At 35.1% G+C, this 22898-nt stretch overlaps 1 protein-coding gene across 3 annotated transcripts in view; it reads left to right on the forward strand.

Annotated features, from left to right (window-relative positions):
* LOC105230063 (plasma membrane ascorbate-dependent reductase CYBRD1) overlaps positions 1-22898 on the forward strand; it is a 38524-nt gene that overhangs the window by 12065 nt on the left and 3561 nt on the right. For 2 of the 3 annotated variants that reach the window (XM_049458795.1, XM_049458794.1), the window contains exon 2: positions 21482-21685. In XM_049458795.1, coding sequence (XP_049314752.1) covers positions 21487-21685 — 199 coding nt within the window. In that variant the 5' untranslated portion in view covers positions 21482-21486. Of the gene's footprint in view, positions 1-8570; positions 9518-21481; positions 21686-22898 lie in introns of those variants that run through there. The other variant, XM_049458793.1, reaches the window with a different exon arrangement.

Consider the following 22898-nt stretch of genomic DNA (forward strand, 5'->3'; position numbering starts at 1 on the left):
TGTTTAAGGGGTCAGTAGGGTAATCTTTTTTCAATTTTTGTTTGCATTTTCTGTTCCTTTATACCTTTAAAATTAATGTAGAAACCCACTTTACCAGTGGAAGGTTTCGAAAAAGGCCCAAAAATAATAATACCGCTTGACGTTCAGAGCGTTCGGAGTGCACAACTCAAAAACACTTTTTTAATCTGGTGGACTTTGGGAAAAATAAAAACGTTAATTACTTTTTTATTTATCAACAGGCCAGATTACCCTACTGGCCCATTAAAACATCTTATATGTTATGGACATGGGAGGATGGAGTCATGTGTAGAAGTGCACGCAAGTGAGGAAAGTTCTCTGATCGCCATTCACTTGGGAGTGGCCAGAAACGCTTCTTTTACATATGGCTCAAGCAGCTCACGACTTCCGATCTTTGACCAAGTATCCTCTGGGTAGCCTAAGAACATCCGTTTGAAGGCGAGCTAAAGTGAGAAGGCGAAACCTTCCCTCCGCAGGGTTGTGCACTGGGTTTGGGACCCATCACGTAAAAACAGTACCAATGAAAACTAAACGACAGCCTTGCTGTTGTTAACTCGGCTATAATCGCGTAAGCGGTGTCTACGCCAGTAAAGAAGAAGAAGAAGAAGATATGTTATGGACTGCATACCACAGTCCTAAGATCTTATCGACGACTCTCTATTGTCAGACATCTCCAATCTACTTCTGGAAAAATACTTCGAATGCAGATCTGAATAGAGGAGGTATAATCATCTATAGGTGTGCACAGCTGTTGGTGTATACTGATGATATTGATATCATTGGCTTCAACAACCGCGCCGTTAGTTCTGCATTCTCCAGACTGGGTAAAAACGTGAAGCAAATAAGGCTTGAGCGAAGGCAAGTCGAATTATTTGTTGCCTTCAAAAAACATAATCTTCGAACTCGCGACTTAGCTTTCACGTCACTGTTGATAGTCATAACTACAAAATCGGTGATAATTTCGTCTACCTTGGAACCAGCATTAACTTCAACAACTTCGTCAGCCTTGAAATCCAACGCAGAGTAACTTTTACACACAGGTGCTTCTTCGGACCGAGTAGGCAATTGCGAAGTAAAGTCCTCTCACGACGAACAAAGACAAAACTCTACAAGTCACTCAACATATGATGAGTCGACGTTACGAGTTTTCGAGAGAAACGTTCTGCGAAAGATTTATGGTCCTTTGCGCGTTGGCCACGGCGAATATCGCATTCGATGGAACGATGAGCTGTACGAGATATACGACTACATTGACATAGTTCAGCGAATTAAAAGATAGCGGCTACGCTGGCTAGGTCATGTTGTCCGGATGGATGAAAACACTCCAGCTCTGAAAGTATTCGACGCAGTACCCGCCGCGGGAAGCAGAGGAAGAGAAAGACCTCCACTACGTTGACAACAGATCTAGAAGGACTTGGCTACACTTGGAATCTCCAATTGCCGCCAAACAGCGAAAAGGAAGAACTACTGTCTCGCTGTTGTAAACCCGGCTATAACCACGGAAGCGTTTTCTACGCCAATAAAGAAAAAGAAATCGCGTATATACAGACAGACAGTCCCCGACATAAAAATAGTAAAAAAAAATAATCGATAAATTTCAGTAAGTCTCAACACTTTGCTCTACAAAAAAAATCTAAAAAGAGCGCAGAACTTATCTGGCACTCAAGAGGTTAATACAATGTAATAGCACTCGTGCCGATAAATATTCATATGCTTACACACACATACAAATTATACAAATTTACATACGCCAGAGAATAACATAGTTTTGCAAATGCAAATTGAAAATTCAAAACAATTACAATAAAAATAGAAACAAATCTACCCACATTTGCGGGCGTTTGTATGCGTGTGTGTGTGTGTATGTTCTGCTTGATGGCAATCATATTGATTGACAAATGGCTGTTGTGTGAGTCATTAAAATTCGATACAGGTGCAAGCGCGCCGGTGTACAATAGACGCTACGCTGGCTGTTGGGCGGCAAAACAATGCTGAAATCAATCTCGGCAAAATTCCAAATGTTCACACTTTTAATTCCATTTTGGAAATGTTAGTATGTATGATTATTTAAAAAAGTTGTTGCTTACTATCGCAGCGCGGTATTCAACGCGAGATCATATCGACTTCCTCATATATAGTATAGTAGAATGTTGTGCCTCGAAAAGGGTATGTGCAATTGAAGGTGTGGTGTGGTTGCTTATGAATTTCATTTGTCGAAAATATCTATTGTTTTTTACAGAAATATTGTGTATTGAACGCTGAGAAATTATATTTTTTTATTGTTAACTTTTTAAAGCCAGTTGAGATCAATTGTATAGAGTAAAATGTATATATTTTGGAGCCAGAAACTATTTGGCTGGAGTAAGTGTGAGTAGTAAATAGTCACTTATATATTAATTAGATAACCGATTAAATTTTCTTGAGGCCTCGAGGTTTTCAGTAGATTGAAAGTACGACGCCTGATTTTTCTTCGAAGTTATGAAAATATCTCGAAATTCAGTAGCTTCCAGGGAACTTCCAAACAAACTGAGGAAACCCAAGCTCTCACTATAATTCTCTTTATAACGGGTGATTTTTTTGAGGTTAGGATTTTCATGCATTAGTATTTGACAGATCACGTGGGATTTCAGACATGGTGTCAAAGAGAAAGATGCTCAGTATGCTTTGACATTTCATCATGAATAGACTTACTAACGAGCAACGCTTGCAAATCATTGAATTTTATTACCAAAATCAGTGTTCGGTTCGAAATGTGAAAATCCGCTTTTTTATCGACAAATTTTGTTCAGCGATGAGGCTCATTTCTGGTTGAATGGCTACGTAAATAAGCAAAATTGCCGCATTTGGGGTGAAGAGCAACCAGAAGCCGTTCAAGAACTGCCCATGCATCCCGAAAAATGCACTGTTTGGTGTGGTTTGTACGCTGGTGGAATCATTGGACCGTATTTTTTCAAAGATGCTGTTGGACGCAACGTTACGGTGAATGGCGATCGCTATCGTTCGATGCTAACAAACTTTTTGTTGCCAAAAATGGAAGAACTGAACTTGGTTGACATGTGGTTTCAACAAGATGGCGCTACATGCCACACAGCTCGCGATTCTATGGCCATTTTGAGGGAAAACTTCGGACAACAATTCATCTCAAGAAATGGACCCGTAAGTTGGCCACCAAGATCATGCGATTTAACGCCTTTAGACTATTTTTTGTGGGGCTACGTCAAGTCTAAAGTCTACAGAAATAAGCCAGCAACTATTCCAGCTTTGGAAGACAACATTTCCGAAGAAATTCGGGCTATTCCGGCCGAAATGCTCGAAAAAGTTGCCCAAAATTGGACTTTCCGAATGGACCACCTAAGACGCAGCCGCGGTCAACATTTAAATGAAATTATCTTCAAAAAGTAAATGTCATGAACCAATCTAACGTTTCAAATAAAGAACCGATGAGATTTTGCAAATTTTATGCGTTTTTTTTTAAAAAAAAGTTATCAAGCTCTTAAAAAATCACCCTTTACTTGTATTATGTGAAAAATGGAGCTTCAAGAAGCCATTTGTATGTGTACCTCGAGTATTTGAAAATTTGTTGATGTTCGTGAAATTTTTGGAAAGGAATTAAGTTACTCATTAAAATTCATCGTTCTCGGTAGAATCTGTCGTATTTAAATCCGATTGGGTGCTTAGATAAGATATAGTCTAAAGACATAATTGTAGTCTTATATCAAAGGACCTGTTTTACATGGTTCCACAATAGTTGTGATTGGTTTGAAAACAGTGTACTGATTAGAGTTCCGATTTAGTGCTCCGCAGGGCTTAAATTCCATTACAGTTCCGATAAACAAGTAATAGCGGTTACCATATAGCAAGCAATGTCAAATATTGGAACTTTTTTATTCTTCACCAAAAGGATTCTCACAAAAGCTATTAGACCTAACTAGTGGTTGAAAAATCTCGATCAAAAATCAAAATGTGGTGAAAACGCAAATTATTTGTATATAGTATGGTGTATAGTAAATAATTACGGAGACCGTAGTTCGTTTCCATAATCCAGCAGCCGATAGTAAAAATTATAATTTTTTCGTGAAAGGAATCAGAATTCCTGGAAGCGAAGTATACTGCCTAGATTAGAGATAAAAAGTAAGAAGACTTCCTCTTTAAAAAAAAGGCAAAAGTTTTTCCAACCACTTATTTCGTTGGGCCACTTAACAGGTCAGTTGAAAAGTCCCCCTGGAATTTGGAGAGTTGATAAAATATTGCTTTTTGAAGGCAAAAAATACAGCTAAAGCAAAAACTTGGCTTACTTACTAGTTTCCAACCACTGTCCCAGGAAAATCAACCATCAATGATTGGCATGCTAAGTGTAGACGTGGTGAAATAAGCACCGAAGACGGTGAACGCAGTGGACGCCCAAAATAGGTTATTACCGACGAAAATATCAAAAAAGTCCACAAAATAACTTTGGATGACCATAAAGTGAAGTTGTTCGAGATAGTAGGCATTTTAAAGATATCAATTAAAGGTCGCTATCACATCTTTCACAAATATTTGGGTATGGAAAAGTTCTATGCAAAGTGTGTGCCGCACGAACTCACTTTTTACCAAAAACAACCAGGAGTTGATGATACAAAGCAGTGCTTGGAGGTGTCCAAGCGTAATAAATCCGAGTTTTGGCGTCAATATGATATTTAACTTCTCAAAAAATCGGCAAAAAACGTCCGTCGACGGACAATGGCAACAGGGCTGAGTATAATTTAGGTTTAAAATTTACAATCGTCGAGACAAGTCGTCACACTTTTTGATTTGCCAATACCATATGTGTATAGCTTGACTGATTAATTTTTATCACAAAATTCCATACTTTCAAATATGTATGTATGTATGTATATATGTATGTATGTATATGTATATAGTAAATATATGCTTACATGCGGATAAGCCTTTGCATATGAACGCCTTTTACCGGAACATGCAGTTATATGTATATGTATATATACTCATACAACATATAGTACATGTACCTAATTACTTGAAAATCGGCAAACTTGTGCCTTAAAACAAAAGCATTTAGGTTTGTGCATTTATACATATATACGAGTTGAATATAGTAATTTATATACATGCATAGCCACATGTAAGCTAACGTTAAAGCGGCAAAGTTGCGAAAACATTGCCTGTCAGCCATTTGTGTTTACACTTGACGTTTGAAGCCTGAACGAATTGTACCATAAACATAATTTGTAAAAAATAATGCCATATCGCATGCGATATTTATGCTAGTGTCCAACCCTAAAATTATCGCATGCGATTTTTAGCTTTGAGTTGGCGTTTGAACTACTTAGGAGTTTTCGATACTCTTTTTTTGCAAAACCTTTGTAGATACAGCATGCGGGTAGATTATTGGATGCCGAAAACGATTTTTAAAGTCATATACTCCTAAAATTTATATAAAAAGGGAAAAAACAATAAACGTTACTTTGGTTACAGCAAAGCTATAATACCCACAAATTTCTGTTGATTTTCTGTAGCATAGAAGGAGATATAAAGATCTTGATTTCCATCGGTCAGTTAAGAACTACTATATTCACTATGAAAATTTCCGAAAATATCTAAAAACAGGAAAAAACGTTAACTTCGGTTGCACCCTTCACAGGTGCATTTCTGTTAGTAACTATGTGTTCAGTTTGTATGAAAGCTATATGCTATAGTAATCCGATCTGAATAATTTCTTCGGAGATTACGTTGTTGTCTTAAAAAATAACCTGTGCCAACTTTTGTGAAAATACATTGTCAAATGTGAAAGTTTTCCATACAAGAACTTGATTCCGACCATTCAGTTTGTATGGCAGCTATATGTTATGGTGGTCCGATATCCGCAGTTCCGACAGACGAGCAGCTTCTTGAAGAGAAAATGACGTTTGCAAAATTTCAAAACGATATCTTAAAAACTGAGGGACTAGTTCGTATATATACAGACCGACAGACGGTCATGGCTAAATCGACTCAGCTCGACATACTGATCATTTATATATATACTTTATAGGGTCTCAGACCCTTTCTTCTGGGTGTTGCAAACTTCGTGACAAACTTAATATACCCTGTTCAGGGTATAAAAGACCATCACACCGGACGACCCCCTTAAAACCTGCTATTCTTTTGAACTCTGTACAACTCAATAAATGACTGGAAAATCTTACTCATCATCAAAGGAATTTCAAAAATTTAATAAACCGATAAAAATATATTATATGAAACATATGTTACTTATTTCATAACACCTACATACATACCTACATACCACACACATGCACGCATTAATTAAAAACGAACGAACAAAATATCGTCTTCTATTAATATTTTTTATTTTTTGTTAGCCCACAGCGTAGATATGTACATATGTATATATTATATGTTTGTATGAGAATTATATAATATTTTCCATAGTGTGTGATCGGTAACTTATTGTGGATCTATTGTAAGGAGCAGCATTGTCAGAAAATTAAACATCAGATCTGGAACAACCGAAACTGATTAAATGTAGCCCAAAGCCTTGAGGAGCTATTTTTGGTTTTGTTGCATTTTAGGTTAAGCTTCTGGTTGGACCTCTTAAATATAGACGAAATGTTGGCAAATAGATTTCCCACACTTGAACCTTAATATGCTCGATGGTTTCCGAACGGTTTCAACAAGTCATTTACATTTCTTTTTTTTTAATCAACATAAATATTTCTCTTCAAGGGTGATTCACTGATTATAGCGACCATCAACTATTAGATACCATTTTTGTAGTACGCTTTGTCCTTTGCTTCAAAAATGGTCTCAGTTTCGGCGATCCGCTCTTCATTCGACGAGATGGATTTTTGCCATCGTTTTCATCAACAAGTTATCCGGTACATTTTTTTGGTGAAACAGCAATCTCTTTTTCTTCAAATGCTGCCCGTTTTCGGTGATTCCATCCCTCAAACGGTCTAATAATCCAAAGTTATCTTAGGCAATACTCGCTGTTGATGGTCCTTCCTTTTTAAAGGTAGTCAATAAAAAGTATGAAAGCAATGTGTTATCAGGTCCTTTAAGAGGTTAAGACCATTAATAGATTTATATAATTCCCCGGCAGAGTCTTTAATTTTTTGTGTTACCAATGGAACGAAGACTTCGAAATCATTAAGAATGTTGCAAAAGGGCTTTGGCGTGCGTGCTTTAACACGATCATAAATATTTGAATGACACAAAGTATTTAGTTAAGGTCGTAAAGTCATCGAAAACTTGTCTCATGTGAGTTGTCCATACCCCACTGTTAACAACGAACACGTCGAAGCAGTTAAAGAACTGTCTTTGACGTCGTGTTGGTATCAGAGAGATAGATAGTAGAGTATCCAAGATATCTTATGGCACCACTCGGCATATTCTGGTTAATGTTTTAGGTATGACGCCTGTCAATGCTAGACTCGTACCAAGAGACCTGAATCTTTTGCAAAAACGACATCGTGTAGAAGTCCCAAAAGAGACCCTTGATAACGATGCTGTGCACCCTGTACTATATTCATTAAACCCATCATTATTAATGAGTAGGCGTGAGTTTATGAATATGAGGCGAAACTGTTGAACAATCTACCGAATTGTGCTCGAAAAATTAACCGAAACCGAAGGAACCAAAATTCGCTGAAAGCCGTCACAGTCGAGACTTAGTTATAAAAAGTATGTGGAAATTTGGATTAAGCATTGACACATTTGTATTGGTTCAAAAGCAGTCTCTTTTGAATGCGTTAATAAATATTTGTATTGGGTGCTAGAAAATTAATTTTTTTTGTCAGTCCGGGTCAAATTTGACCATATTTAAAACAACCCAAAATCATTAAAAAGTTAACCGGATGATTCATGAGAAAAATACTAAAAAGTTTATTTGACGTTGTGGATTTTTTTTTGGTCAGTCCGGGTCAAATTTGATCATATGTAAAACAACCCATATTTATTAGAAAGTAAACCGGACGATTCATGAGAAAAAATTTAAAAAAATTATTTGACGTTGTGGATTTTTTTGGTCAGTCCGGGTCAAATTTGATCATATATAAAACAACCCAAAATTATTAAAAAGTAAACCGGACGATTCATGAGAAAAACACTAAGAAGTTTATTTGATTGTTGTGGATTAAAAAAATACTTTCATAAGAAGAAACGCTCTCCGAAGTAAAGAACCTAATAGTATGATTGAATTATGATGAAAATTTATTACATTTTTTTTTACACTGTGATTGAACATTAACGTAATTTTCAGCCAAGAGAAAAGTCGAGTATCCCTTAAGTAACCAATTGAACAACTAACTGTATGTATTTGTCACATGATTGAATTACGAGCACGAATATTTCTCTCCTTGTTTCGAAGATGTTCGACATTCCCGCAGTCTTACGCCAAACGTTTCTATTTTCACGACATTCAACTGTATTAGCCGACAGCAGCGCGTAGCGGCGGCGGTGCGGTGCGACAGGTGGTTAGCAAGTGTTGTTGACGGCTAACGCTTTTGGCTTGTGCGACGAGCTTCATGCCCAAACAGCCGCAACACGACGATTCAGTCGCAAGAAAACCACCAGAACGCTGTGTTGTATCGCTGTATCGCGTCGCCGTCGACTTAGATTTTCATGTTTTCATAAGCACAAAATAAATTTACAAAAAAAAAACATAAATAAATAACAACAAAGCATTAAACGCACGCTAAACGATCGAGTGTAATTTTCGCTGCTCACTTTCCTCGTTAAAACGATTGCATTGCGAGCGAAGCGACCGTTATTCGCGTTGGTTAATTTCAGTGAACGTAGAAAAACATAAAAACAAAAACAACAAACTAAATTAATAAAGAAACAACAACAAAAAAATTCGAAAAGCAAAATTAAGTAAAAAGTGCCGAGCGCATTAATTGCCATACACGCTTATTATTGTTTCGATTTTTGTTGTTGTACAACAATTTCGTGTACTTTGTGTTTGTTGTGGGCCACTGGTGTGCATTGCAGAGTTGCGTGCGACACACAAAGCCAAGGCATTGCACAAAATTGCAGCGAAAACATTTCAAAAATCAAATAAACAACAACAACAACAATAATAACATAAAAAAGAACAAAAACAAAGCAGTTAACAAATCGAATTAAGTGGAAAAGACTATAGAAATCATGCCGTCCGAAAACGATAAAGATATTGAAATCGGCAACAAAGTGGAGAATGTTGTTGTTGCCAGCAGCGACAATGTGGAAAGCGCCAGCGACACCCCCGCCGCCGCCACCGTCGGCGCTGCGCCAACCGCCATCGTCGTTGTGGCCGCGGCTAAGCCAGCGACGGAGGATTCGGCCGTGCACGCCGATGCAACGACGACGAATGGCAATACGGTAACGACACCGGCAACGGTACAAAAGGAGGTAACCGCCACGGCCGCGGCGCAAGAGCAGCTGCCGCCGTCGCAGCCAAAACTAGAAACCGGTGGCTTGCAGGCCAACATCGAGCCGATGCAACAATCTAATGCAGGTAAATGACGCGCATGCACTGGTTTGGCAGGCGCGCTTACACAAGTTCGTAGATATGTATGCATGGAGGTGGTGGTACGGTTGCTGCCCCGCCGTCGTCGCAACGCGTTGCCTTGACATTTGGTCATTAGCCAGCTGCAACAAGTCGATTTGCGGCAGTAAAAGTTGTTTAGCCGGCCTGCCACACTACATATATACATATAAATATATACAAAAAAAGCAAATATACATACATGCATACACACAAACATGCATACCGCTATACAGATCTACTAATCTCTTATGTATCTCACTTACATACATACCTATATGTATGAGTTATGGTTGTGCATTTGTGGGCTGCGCGCGTTGCTGTCAAAGTTGTGGCGCATTAAATGCGATCAGGCGCTGCGGCGCGCCGTGTTCGCCTCTGGAGCGCACCGTTGTGCGCGTCTGCGCTCAATTTCACTTTTTTCACTTTTGGTCGTTTGCAACGAATTCGTGTTGTTCGAAGTGAATTTTTCCATTATTTTCCAATGTTAGCTTTTCTACGGGCGACCAGCGTTGCCAGCTCAGCGCCTGCACATACAAACTTGCATTCATATGTATTTGTATGTATGTATGTATGTGTATATGCATGCAGGCGCGCTGTTTGTTCGTCTCAAGTAAAAGTAATTAGCGTCTGTAACCCAATCGCATTGCCCTTTTGTTGAGTGTTTTAATTAATTAAAAAACATACCGTTATAAATTAAACGCAAATATTTGATGTGTCATGTTGGAGGCATTTTATACACACTACATACATATGTACATATAAGCTTTTATGGACAAGTGTTTTAAACATGACTTTTTATGTCAATATGCAGGCACATAAGTACATATACATATGTATATATGTACTGTGCAAATATAAATATGCTGTCAAATATACACACCCATTAAATATAATATCTCAGGCTGCCATATATGAGAATTCGCTCGTCAAAATGGTGTAGACATGACTCTGGAGTCACATAAACAATTAATATAAATTTGAATAGTCTGGACAACGGAAATATTTATGTGGCCTCAATATATATATATATATAATATATTGTGACAAAAAAATACCCGGAAATTGTATAAAAATCATCAATATTTTTTTTGTCGCCTTCAAAGTAGTCGCCACCAGTTGTAATACACCTTTGACAACGATTTTTCTACACATTTCATAAACACTTTTTGGGATGGTTTCATCTCCTTCAGTGAATTTTGTTTCAATTCTTTGATCGACTGAAAACGGGTTCCACGGGGCGGCAATTTCAGTTTGGGGAACAAGAAAAAATCACAAGGAGCCAAATCTGGTGAATACGGTGATTAATGGATGGCATTCGTTGCATTCTTAGCTTAAAATTCGGATACAATCATGTCTCAATGTTATGTTGCATTATCATCCTGTAAATCCATGAATTGTTTTTTACACAATTCCGGCTGTTTTCGACGGCTGATCTTATGCAAACGCCTCAATACGGCCAAATAGAACTTCTTTTTGACGGTCTGTCCCTCTAGAACATATTAATGATGCACCAAACCACGATGATCGATAAACCATGAGCATCTCCTTGATTTTTGAGCGGCCTTGGCGTGGTTTTTTTGGTTTCGGCTCACTTTTTCCCACCATTCTGATGATTGTTGACTTGATTGCATGTCAAACTCATAAAATCATGTCTGATCGGCAGTTATAATGCTGAAGGTGGAATCGGAATTCGTCCGATCAAGCATGTCCAAAGAACCCGGTTTAGGGTATTCGTTTTGAAAAAAAAAATCAGTTTTATCCAAAACGAGAAAGAGTCGAGCTCTCTTGCCATCTCTCTAACACTTGCCGGATGATTTTTAAGCACCATTATATCCTTCACTTTGTTATTAACATTTTCATCAGTTGAAGATGTCGAACGTCGTCCAGAACGAGGCATGTCTTCAGCGATCTCTCGACCGTCTTTGAATGCTTTGTAACTCTCGTAGGCTGATGTTTTTGATAAAACCTTAAGCCTTTTCCAACATTCGCAGCGATTTCGTACATGAAATTTGGTTAGGAATACAAAATTTGAGACAAATTATTTGTTCGATATTTTTATTCATTGTAAAAATCGCAAGGACTTAGGTGTAACGACTTAAGCCGCTGCTATAAACAAACTGGTTGACAGACCGAGCTCATACAATATTTGGCATAGTAATTAAAGACAGTCCTACCAACTCAGCAGAATATATTTTTTTGAAATATCATTTACCCGTGCAATTTTATTATATTTTCCGAGAGCTTTTTTGTCACAAAGAATACACAGTCGAACTTCTTTATAGTGATCTTCCATATAATGAAGCTCTCCTTGCTGTGAATTAAAATCAAAAACGCAGCTTTTTTGTTCTAATTTTGGTGAATTCTTGGCCTGGACAATGTTCTTCTTGTCTTGCTCCTCACTTAATCTGATATTGATCTGAAATTTTGCGCCACACGCTTTTCTTTTCATTTGACCACTTTAGAGTATATCTGTAATATAAACTGTCTGATTAAAACCAATAAAAACTTTGTATGGAAAGCCATTTTATATGGCAAAATGTTTACAGGAAATTATGCATGGATTCTTACCCAATTCTTACTCTTACTTTTGTCGAAGCAGTTAACAGTTTATTCTCATAGACTACTTCCGAAATTCTAAATGCTCAAAAGTGGTTATCAATACAAGTATGTATATGAACTGTATGGCAATCGAGTTATCTCGATTCGTATAAAAATCGGTTTTAGGTCGCGTCAGCCTAGTCCAAAATATTCATTCCACTTTTTCGAAGGAAAAGTACTCTCTAAGTAGACATAAATTAGGTTCTCGTTAATCGTACGATGATTTTCTGAATTCCACTTACATTCCACTTCGCCAAAAAGGAACTATTAATCGGTTTAGCACAATACACTCATTACACGACAATGACTGTAGAAATGAGTTCTCAATATTGCTCAATTTCCGTTCTAATATAAAACGTAAACAAACCCATTACTAACTGATATATGGAGTTCAAACTTCATATGAATATAAAAAAAGTTTTTGAGTTCAAACTTCACATGAAAATAATACAAGTTTTTATCAATCTAGAAGAACATTTCATCGATTCGGTTTGCGCGTGCAGTTGACCCGTTCGGATGAAGTGTAGATACATTATTTGGTCGTTTTTATCATAGCTCCAAAGATATTCTTCTAAAAACCTCCTCATATGTTTGAAATATGTGAGGGGTTTTCCATAGTCCTTCCAAATCATGGCATGACTATGTTAAAGTCATTTAAGATATGTATGTAGGAATTAAGAAATGTAGGGTGGCGTTCCGATATTTATCTGTTGGTAGATCTAACTACTACTTATGTATGTATATCTCGTTCATTGAACTAGTTTCTTGAACAATATAAAGTTGTTATTTAAAGTTCGTCCTCGTTCTTAGCTACGTATCGATTAATGTCATCTTATAGAAAGTGTTGTCTTCATAACAGCTGATTACCTGTCCGTCAAAAAAATTAAATGTCAAATCTTTGCTTATCACCTTTTACACTCTCCATTTTTTTTTACTCCCTTCCCCATTTCTGCTTGTTAATTCTTCCGGTATTTGATATTCCCCTTGTTCTATTTAAGTATTTGAAGTTTTCTTCAGTTTTTCTGACATTCTCAACAACAAATATGATGATATTGTTTCATGAGTTCGTTAGGGACTAAATTTTAAGAACGCTTTCAAACTGTATTTTCTTATAAGGTCAGTGTCTTGTGATTAAACTGACCTTAAAATACTTATGTATATCTAAGGACTTAGTGTGAGTTTGATCGATACTTTTAAGTGATCACAGTTATTGTTTTTGTTTGCTTTCTTTTGATAGTAAGTAAGCTTCTATGATCAAATCATGGCTTTGAAAGCTGTAAAAAATCTCGTCAAAAGATGCTTATAAAAGAGATTTTAAAAGTCAGAAAAAATGCTGTCAAGTAGACATTCTAATTTTTGACAGCTCATGACTTCGAGCAACAAAAGTCAGCTGATCGCTGCTGAGTAACGTCTGATCATGCCTGGAATAATTTTGTAGGAAATGTTGATTAAGCTCTTTATCAGAGATCTTCAAATTCTTTTTTCTAAAATCCAAATTATTTCTAGCTGGTTGTTGATGGATTTTATTTAACAAAGACACCTTTAAGCGGCGTGAATGCCTGGCTGATATGGGAAATATTTCCACTATGCTAAATTGTCTGAAGCCAGTGGCCTGAATGTCCTATAAATACATAGAACTTTCCAAATACCGACTGCATATTGTATCGAATTACTACTGTACTCTGGTTAGTAAGAGATTCAAAGAATTTATAAAAGAACAAAAATGGCAATAAATCATCATTTGGACACCCAGATCCACTGAGACTAATGAGAGTATTATATTTCTTCCAGCTTTCTACAACTTTTTCTCCACTAAACTAATTTAGTAAGTGTTAGTATGAATTATTTTCTCCCATGAGAGTCGCTCCACTCTGCTAGTGCACAAATATATATGTGCATATATAATACAATATTATATGTATATATCCGACAGTGTGCGATAAAAATCACTTTTCACTGATATGCGCCGGGAAAAAATAGTCTGCTAGACACTCTACTTTTAATATCTATTTGAATTATATTTTTTCAGACAGACATACATATGCATGTATGCATATAAATAGACACATGTGAATTGGTGCAGATATACAAATGACTTTATCTGTCATGAATCCGCATTAGGGTTATATGACTCATAAAATGTGTTTAAGATCAACAAAGCCATGGCATCTTTATTGCAAAACTTAAGATCACATAGCTTTCAATTAATTTGAATACACGCATATACATACATATGTATATACATACATCATATGGTGAGATATGGAGCAATATAATAATCAAGTGGAATTTTATATTAGCTCTTCATGCTATACCGCGCCTGTCTAAGAGTCTGTGCATATTGGGTTTTAGACAAATTAAGCTAAGGAAGTTTTATTTTTGACTCGAATTTTTTGATAGGTGGCAACTCTAATAAAAAAGTTAAATAATTAAAACTAAGATTCAGGATCCTAAATCACAAAATTATTTTTTAATCAGAAAGTTCTTATATCTTCTTCTTCTTATTCCATCACAATCCACCACATTACTGTTAATATCTGGGATCACATTCTAGACCAGTTTAAGCTGTAAATGTGCTACTTCTTTTGTAATAAACCATTTGCTTTGTTTACTTTTTGTAAAAAGCTGGCAACTCTATTCTAATTTTTTTCTAATTAAAGACGAATACTTGGTGGAAAGTTCATGTACTTGTGGTAGGCATAAATTTTTTAATACTTTGCTCAAATTTTTACTTTCAAATAAGTGGCAACTCTATTCGAAAAAAAATAAAATTGGTAAACTTCACTTTGTAAACGATTTCCATCAAATGCCTTATGTTTGGCACATACTTTTTACTATTTTGTGCAGTTTTATATTTTTTAAATAGGTGGTAACGCTATACTAAAATTTGTATAATTGATGACGAGTACTTGCTGAATGGTTTTGCATATGGAAAAATGAAAATATGTAATAATTAAATACATTTTAAATTTAATTTAAATTTTATATATGTGGCAACTCTATTTAAAAAAAAAATATTTGAGAACATATATTTAATGCAAGGAATTATGTGATACATATATTTAATTTTGGCACATACATATTTTTTATAATATACTTTTCAATTTTACTTTTTACAATAGGTGGCAACTATATATTAAATTAAGTGCAAATAGTAGGCAAATACATAGCGGAGAGTGGGCTTATCTGTGCAAAAACACATTTCGTAATAGATTGTATAGTTGTATATTTTTAAATAGGGCTTAACGCTATTCTTAAATAAATATTTACCGTAAGAAACGTCAATAAAGCATGAGAGAATTATAAAAAAAAAATCTAAAGAATGTAATGGTTAAGTCGGATTCGATAGCATACCTATAGTATTTATTTTTTATATAAAATTCGAAATACATTGTCTGTTTTGTAAATTTCAAATCAGGTGGCAACGTTAGTTGGTCATAATTTTGTATTTTTTTCACATGAAACTTTTTTTTTACCAAATTTGGTATTAATTTTTTTAAATAAAATTTGAATTTAATGTTGTATTTTATAAATTTCAAATCGGGTGGCAATGATGGTTAGTCACAAGTTGTAATGTTTTTAACCATATTCAATCTTGTAATAATTTTTAATATAAAATTCGAAGTATTTTGTTTTCTTGTTGTTTATAAATTTCAAATCAGATGGCAACGTTAAATAGTCATAATTTTGTAGTATTTGTTTTTAATTTGACACTATTTTTTAACCATATTCAAATTGGTATACATTTTTATATAAAATTTTAAAATTAATTCTTTCTTTTTCATTTTTTAAATTAGGTGGTAACGTTTTTTGGTCATAATGTTGTAATTTTTTACATTGCACTATTTTTTAACCGTATTCTATTATTATTTGTTTATATAAAATTCGAAGTACATATATTTTAACCATATTCAATTTAGCATTAGCTTTTTATATATAATTTTAAGTACATTTTTTTTATAAATTTCGAATCAGGTGGCAACGTTGTTTAGTCATAATTTTGCAATTTTCTTTAAATTGCATTATTTTTAACCATACTCGTTTTTGTTTTAATTTTTTTTAACAAGTATTTACAATTTTAATAGGTGGCAACTCTGTTTCAACCTATATAAAAAAATTACGTTTAAAAAACTTAAAATTGTTAACAGAATAAAACAAAATTATATTTTAAAATGCAAAATTATAATAATATAAAAAATATTTTAAAGTATTTTTTATTTTATTATAATTTTTCAAATCGAGTGGCAACTACATGTAATATTATTTCGAAAAAAATATGTCTACATTTGCAAGCATTTACTACAACTCCAAGCAATTTTTGTAATAGCTGCTGTTATTTAAAGCCACCAAAAAAGCAATTTTGTTTTCGTTTACATTCACAATTATTTTTTTAAGATTTTTAATTTTTTTTTGTAAATTTAAGTTTCTTTATTTTTCTGATTTTCCATCGCCATGTAGGCATGCATGCATAATTGTAATTATGCGGAGACATTATGGGAATGTTAATGAACAAATGAAGAATGGAGATATTATTATTCAGCAGCAGCCACATGAATATAAAAAACAAAAACAAAACAAACCAACAATCACGCATGCAAGTTATCTGAAAAATTATGCAAAAATACATAGAAGTGTAAATATATGCATGCATATGTATGGTATTTATGTACACGCATTTAGAAAAATATGTGAATTTATGGCCTGCACATACATATGTACAGCCTGTAAATATGTAAATACTCACAACAAGCCTCGTGCCAAGTGCCAACAATTCAAGGTTACCATACGGCTGGAGGCTTCTACTCCGACGCATGGTCGTGATTTCATTTTTTATTGTGTTCTTGTTCTTTTTTCTCCTTGGAACTATTCTTATCAGCCATTGTTCTTTTGCGAATTTTTCGAAATAAATTTCTTCGACTGTGCCCTTGTCAATTTTATCTTATTTGAAACATTAAATCTTATTTTAGGCTACTTTTTTTTAATTTTCTCTTTTTCATTCTCTTATGTTAGTACGTATGGCACTGGTTGGAATACTCAAAATTTAGCTAAAAGTTGACAGATATTGTCATCTTAGCTTTTTTTCTGCCAAATTTGACAGTTGTGTCGTTAACTTTATTGATAACATATTTCTGTTAACAACGATAACGGTAAACTTGACTCAACTCGTCATGATCACTGATATATATATTTTATAGGGTCTCCGATGTTTTCTTCTGGGTATTCTGGGTTGTGGCAAACTTAATATACCCAGTTCAAGTTCAGGGTTTAAAAAGTAAAGTGTGATTGGAAATCGCCGTTTTGACTGAAAGAGTTAGAGAAGCTCTTAACATCTCTCTTATGGAAAGATTCAAGCGTAGAGTACCTCGTAAATACAAACTTCGTGATATACCGGGGGACCGGTTTTTTGTGAAGATTAAGTACTAATTTTGGATGGCAAAGTAAAAAAAAATATATTCAAAGTATTGAGCATTGCTTCAGTACTTATTCAGCTTAAGAAATTGTTAGCTCAATAAAGTGCTGAATAAAAGACATTAGTTAAGACTCACATGTATATTCACAATCTAAAAAGGAAAGGATCTGCTGTATACTCTCATAACTGTCTTCGGTTCAACTATTGTTATGTTTTGTTTGAGCTTTGCTCTCTTGTCCCAAAAATGTTTGAAATGAATGAAAAAAAAGGTTGGCAGTTAAGTCAGCAGGAGAAATTATGTGGGATCCCCATAAAGTGGTATAACTACTTGCTATCTCAGCGTTGCTTGATTATACCATTTTATACCAGCAGTATTTATACCAAAACTTCAAAAACAAACAAATCAAAGCTGACTAAAACTGCCTTTGAAACAAAGACTGTTCTTTATGAACTTTTTTTATGCATCGTCATGTTTTGCCCTTCACTATGCTTTTAGCCTAAAGTAGCTGCTAATAATATTTGAATATTTTAACTATTTTAACTATTTTCTAATCATATTGTATAATACATATTGCGTCAACAGCAGATTGGTATATTTTTAGTTTTTTTTAATTATATTTTGTTCAATAGCTTTGTTTTTTTGTTATTATCTGATTCTGTTTAAGTACAATACTTGCAAGTACAATCCTAGTACACACTTGAAAACTTTTAGGTTTGTTAGCACGCAATTATTTGCGAAATAGGCGACATCACTCTACAAATATTAGTCACAGAAAAAACTATAGACAGCAGATAAATTATCGATCACTTTAAGGCATGTGAACTTTTGGAAATTACGCTAAAACTAATAATTTATGAGTAATCAAAATAACTATGGTTTTATCAAAGCGCTTTAAATAGTAACATAATAATGTACATGTACATATACTTATGTCGATACATACATATAAGTGTTTATGTATGCGATCGCATCGATCATCAGCGCAACCGAGCATCGACTTGCTGCGGTTTTTACAAGTGATAATGGCGATAATAAAACGATTCTTGTTACCGTTTTCAGCATACGTGCCGACAGTAGTTTTTTAATTATCAAGATAATACATGGTTAGATATGGGATAGAGCGTGAAATTGGTAGTCACATAAGTTCAGACGACATCAAGTTGATCTATATTTAGTAACACTTATGCAGACCCATGTGCCGGCGAATAAAACTTAAACTACAACTGATACTGTCATTATGTGTTTCAGTGTACATTTTTGGTAATAATTATGTGGACGTCCTCTAACGTTAGTTTGGGTTAATAAAAATATTGTTATAAAATATAATTGATTGCTAAAACGAGAAAGATACTTTAATCTGCCGATATTTCGTTGTTAAAGCGATTACTTAAGCAGGGGTAAACCCCAAAAAACTAAAAATAATTTCGTTAAATTGAGATTAACTTAATCGTCCAAGCTGTTCATAAACAGTATGTTATGTCAAAAGTTTTAATAGTACCGATTTTGGGTATTAGCTTCAACCAATGTCCTGCCTTTTTGGCACCGACAATAAGATGTTTTCACTTAATTTGAACAAGATTTTTTATTTTTCTTTATTAAACTAGATACATACTATACACAGTATATCAATCAAAGTTACAGAGATCCTCACATTCGGTATATTGAAGCTAGGTCAAAATATGGACCAATTTCGATGGTTTTCGGAACCGAGTTACCGTTAGTCATGATCAAAAAATAAGTAATACAGAATTTTATTTTAAATTTCGTTATTCTTTTTATTATCTGAGCGAATCAAGCAAACAAAATGGCGTTTTATGGAAGGTAAAATCGACTGTAACGAATTTCGCTTTAAAGTCTGGAAAACTTAATAGAAATGTTCTGAACGAAATTTGGTTTAAATCGGCCGAGCTATTCGTGAGATAATGTATTTCAACTAAATTGAGTTCAAGAAATTTTTCCATGAAGTTTGGTTGACATAGCTCGACTAGTTTCTAAGAACATATGTAAGCTTTTTTTTCGAAAATATCGAAAGAAATATTCCAGTTTTTGTCGTAAATTTTTTTATTGTACAAAATGATACGAACAAAGTACGAAGCTGAATTCTTCTTTCACGTACTTTGCCTATATTTTTATATTAGGTTAGGTTAGGTAAATAGGCTAATAATAGTGAGATCACGAATAATCCCACTTGGAATGCTTGAAACGCTTGTCCATTGTCGTGCCCAAAACAACTCACAAGTACGGTTCAAAACGACTGTCATATGCCTACAAAGCGCCTAGACCCCGCTACAAATTCATTGAGTTGGCTTATAGATTTGCTTCAGCCAACTTGCCGGCTTCGTAGAGAGTATGGCAATCAAGACGCTTCAACTTTAGTCTGGCGAAAGCTGGACAGAGAAGGAGAGTGTTTAGATGTATCCACTTCATCTTTCTTCCTTCAACTTTGACAGGTTGCGTTCTCTAAAATCTTTAGCCTCAACACATGAGTGCTAATGGGGCATTGCCGGTTAGGACACTATTGCGGCCATGTGTACTTGGGCCAGAAGGCTTTCGCAACCCCAAAAGTACTGGTTGTTAACCAACGCTTACTGAGCTCGTGCAATGTTCATAGATCCAGTGCGTGAGTACACGACGACAGGGGAACAGCTGCTCATTCCCATTTTAACGAGATTTGATTATAAGTGACTTTTCTTGCAAGCTTATTGGCTTTAGAAAATGCGGCGATTCCGCTCATTGTCAGCGAGCTCAAGGCCTGGATAGTAGAATTGCTATTAAATAGTAGCATTGCTATCAAAGTGCGTGCATCCCTTTCTAAAAGCTCCCGCACTTCGTTGAAGTACATCTGCTTGAAAGATACTGCGGTGCTTTTTTCTTCCAACCTTCGCCTTGAGCTTCGCACCATCCGTGAAAAAGCTCACTACGCATTTTCTACAGAGACTCCGCCCCACCCACATATCCCTTGGAGGTATGTGCGCGGAAAAGATGGCGCTCGGAGTGGGCTCCACGGCGCAGTGGTCATGTTTTGATATTAGGAAGAGAAAAGACGCAATCAACTTTTTGTATAACTCTAAAAAATTGAGACCTTAACTAGTATGAAGCTTAAAGAGTGTCTTAGATATAATAATAATATGCTTTGCTTTTTTATGTTGCCAGAAAATTTTCGTGTCTCCTTGCTAAAGACGAATAATTGCTTTGACAGCTATACACCAATGAAATTCTATATCACTAAAAATACACCCTATATACATACATATGTAATATAATTATTCCCAGGAAAAGCCAAAAATTAGTTTTATATCAACGCAAATAAATAAAAATTATACTTCTCACATATGCTTTTTCAATTACAAACCTCCTCCCACCGCGCCTTACAGCTATTTCCAGCCACACTGCACTACTTTGTTCGGAAATGTGTTAACAAGTGGAAAGCTATGTTTATGTACATATGTACATATGTATGCAAGTATGCATGTTTTTGTTGACACAACTACGTGTGTACATATGTTTTTGTGCTCGTATTTATATTTGTTTAGTCATTTAGAGTCAAATGTGTACGAAACTTTCCTTAACGCGCCAACAACTATGTAAGTATCTACGTAAGTGGTTGGGCGTTGAGAGGAAAAGCGCAGAAAATATGTTGCACCTTACTTCGAATGCTCCAATTATTGCCAAAGCGATAGAATCGTAAATAAACAATCACAGATACGTACATAGATATATACATACTCATATGCTTAACTGTAAAATTATATATACGCCTATATTTACATATAAATAATATGTGCTTACAATAAATCTGAACTACCGATATGAAAAACCATATCTATAAATATTTATAACAAACGTTTGTCATTAAACACATACATGCAGACATTTTATTTATAAGTGTTTGTAATTAAGTAATTATTATATTTAATTATAGGCAAAATGGATGAGGACGCCGCACTGACGAACTTTAAGGTGTTGTACGTGGTGACGCAACTGTGCGGCTTGACGATGATCATTTTGGTTAGCTGTTGGGTTGGCATACATTTTGGCGGCGTTGGCGGCACCGCCAATCCCCGGCTCGAATTCAATTGGCATCCGTTATTCATGACAATCGGCCTGCTATTCTTATATGGCAATTGTAAGTAGCGTTACCCAGCCCCAGTGCTTGGGCTGGCATAGCATAAAACAAGTGTTGTAAAACGTAAATGTAAACAGTTGGCGGTGTGAGCTTTATACGCATGAACATATTTGCATGCCTGGGTGTGTGTGTTAGTGCATTGACACACACTTTCATACCTTTTATGTACAAATGTGTGCGGTGTGAGCTGATTTTGACAGCTGTGTGCAGCTTAATAGTTACATTAATCGTTTTCTTACAAAAGCTGAATATTTTATTGAGGTTAGGTTTGATTTTCTTTATTGTCACACAAGTACTTTATTGAGATTCGATTGCTGCAAAAAATATTTTATATGACTGCCATAAATACCGTAAGTATTGCATTACCACTTGGAGACTCGAGTGTACGTAACCAAGACAAGGCTAAGTCTAAAATTAATGCATAATATTCTTGGCATATATTGCGTAGCCGAAAAAGTCTTTTCGTATTTTGTCAATAATTGTAGTTGCAGTCGTATATCTCCAGTTCTACCAATCATATTGTGTCATACCAATAGCGTTGGAAAAGTGAGATTTAAAGCTTCTTTTAACAAAAAAAATTAAATTCGAAGAAATTGGAAAAAAGTTACAACTGCTTAAAAATGAGTGAAAATAATGAAGAATTCCCTATATTTTGAAATTTTTGTATAAAAAAATCTATCCTTCCGCGGATATTTTTGAATTGAATACAAATCCTACGAACTTTTTAGAAGCAAGTCGAAACATGTTCCACTTTAACGAACAAAATGAGGCACTGGTAAGGTAGGAAGAAGTACACTCTTTCCGGTTTCGATTAGAGCTAGATGCGTCATTTTGATATAACAGTTCAATTGAAAAGTCGCCGGCTTGACACATAGATGACACTACTAAAATTAAAAACATATGATTTTTGAATGTATAAATTTGACAACTGTCGATCATTCTTCTTTATTGATCATCTGATCACTCCAATGAATCATTAGTTTGTGAATTACTTATATCATTTTGAGCGAAGCAACTTTTGTTATTGTGAAAAAAAATTTATACAAAGGAGTTTTGTGTCGATAAAATATTGTTTTTTGAAAGGGAGAGCATACAGTTAAAGCAAAAATTTGGATTGATGACAAGTTTCCGGACACTGCCCCAGGAAAATCAAACATCAAGGATTTATACTTGGTGAAATGAGCACCGAAGACAGTGAGCGCAGGGGACGCCC

The sequence above is a fragment of the Bactrocera dorsalis genome, chromosome 5 (genome assembly GCF_023373825.1).
Source record: "Bactrocera dorsalis isolate Fly_Bdor chromosome 5, ASM2337382v1, whole genome shotgun sequence".
NCBI classification, from domain to species: domain Eukaryota; kingdom Metazoa; phylum Arthropoda; class Insecta; order Diptera; family Tephritidae; genus Bactrocera; species Bactrocera dorsalis.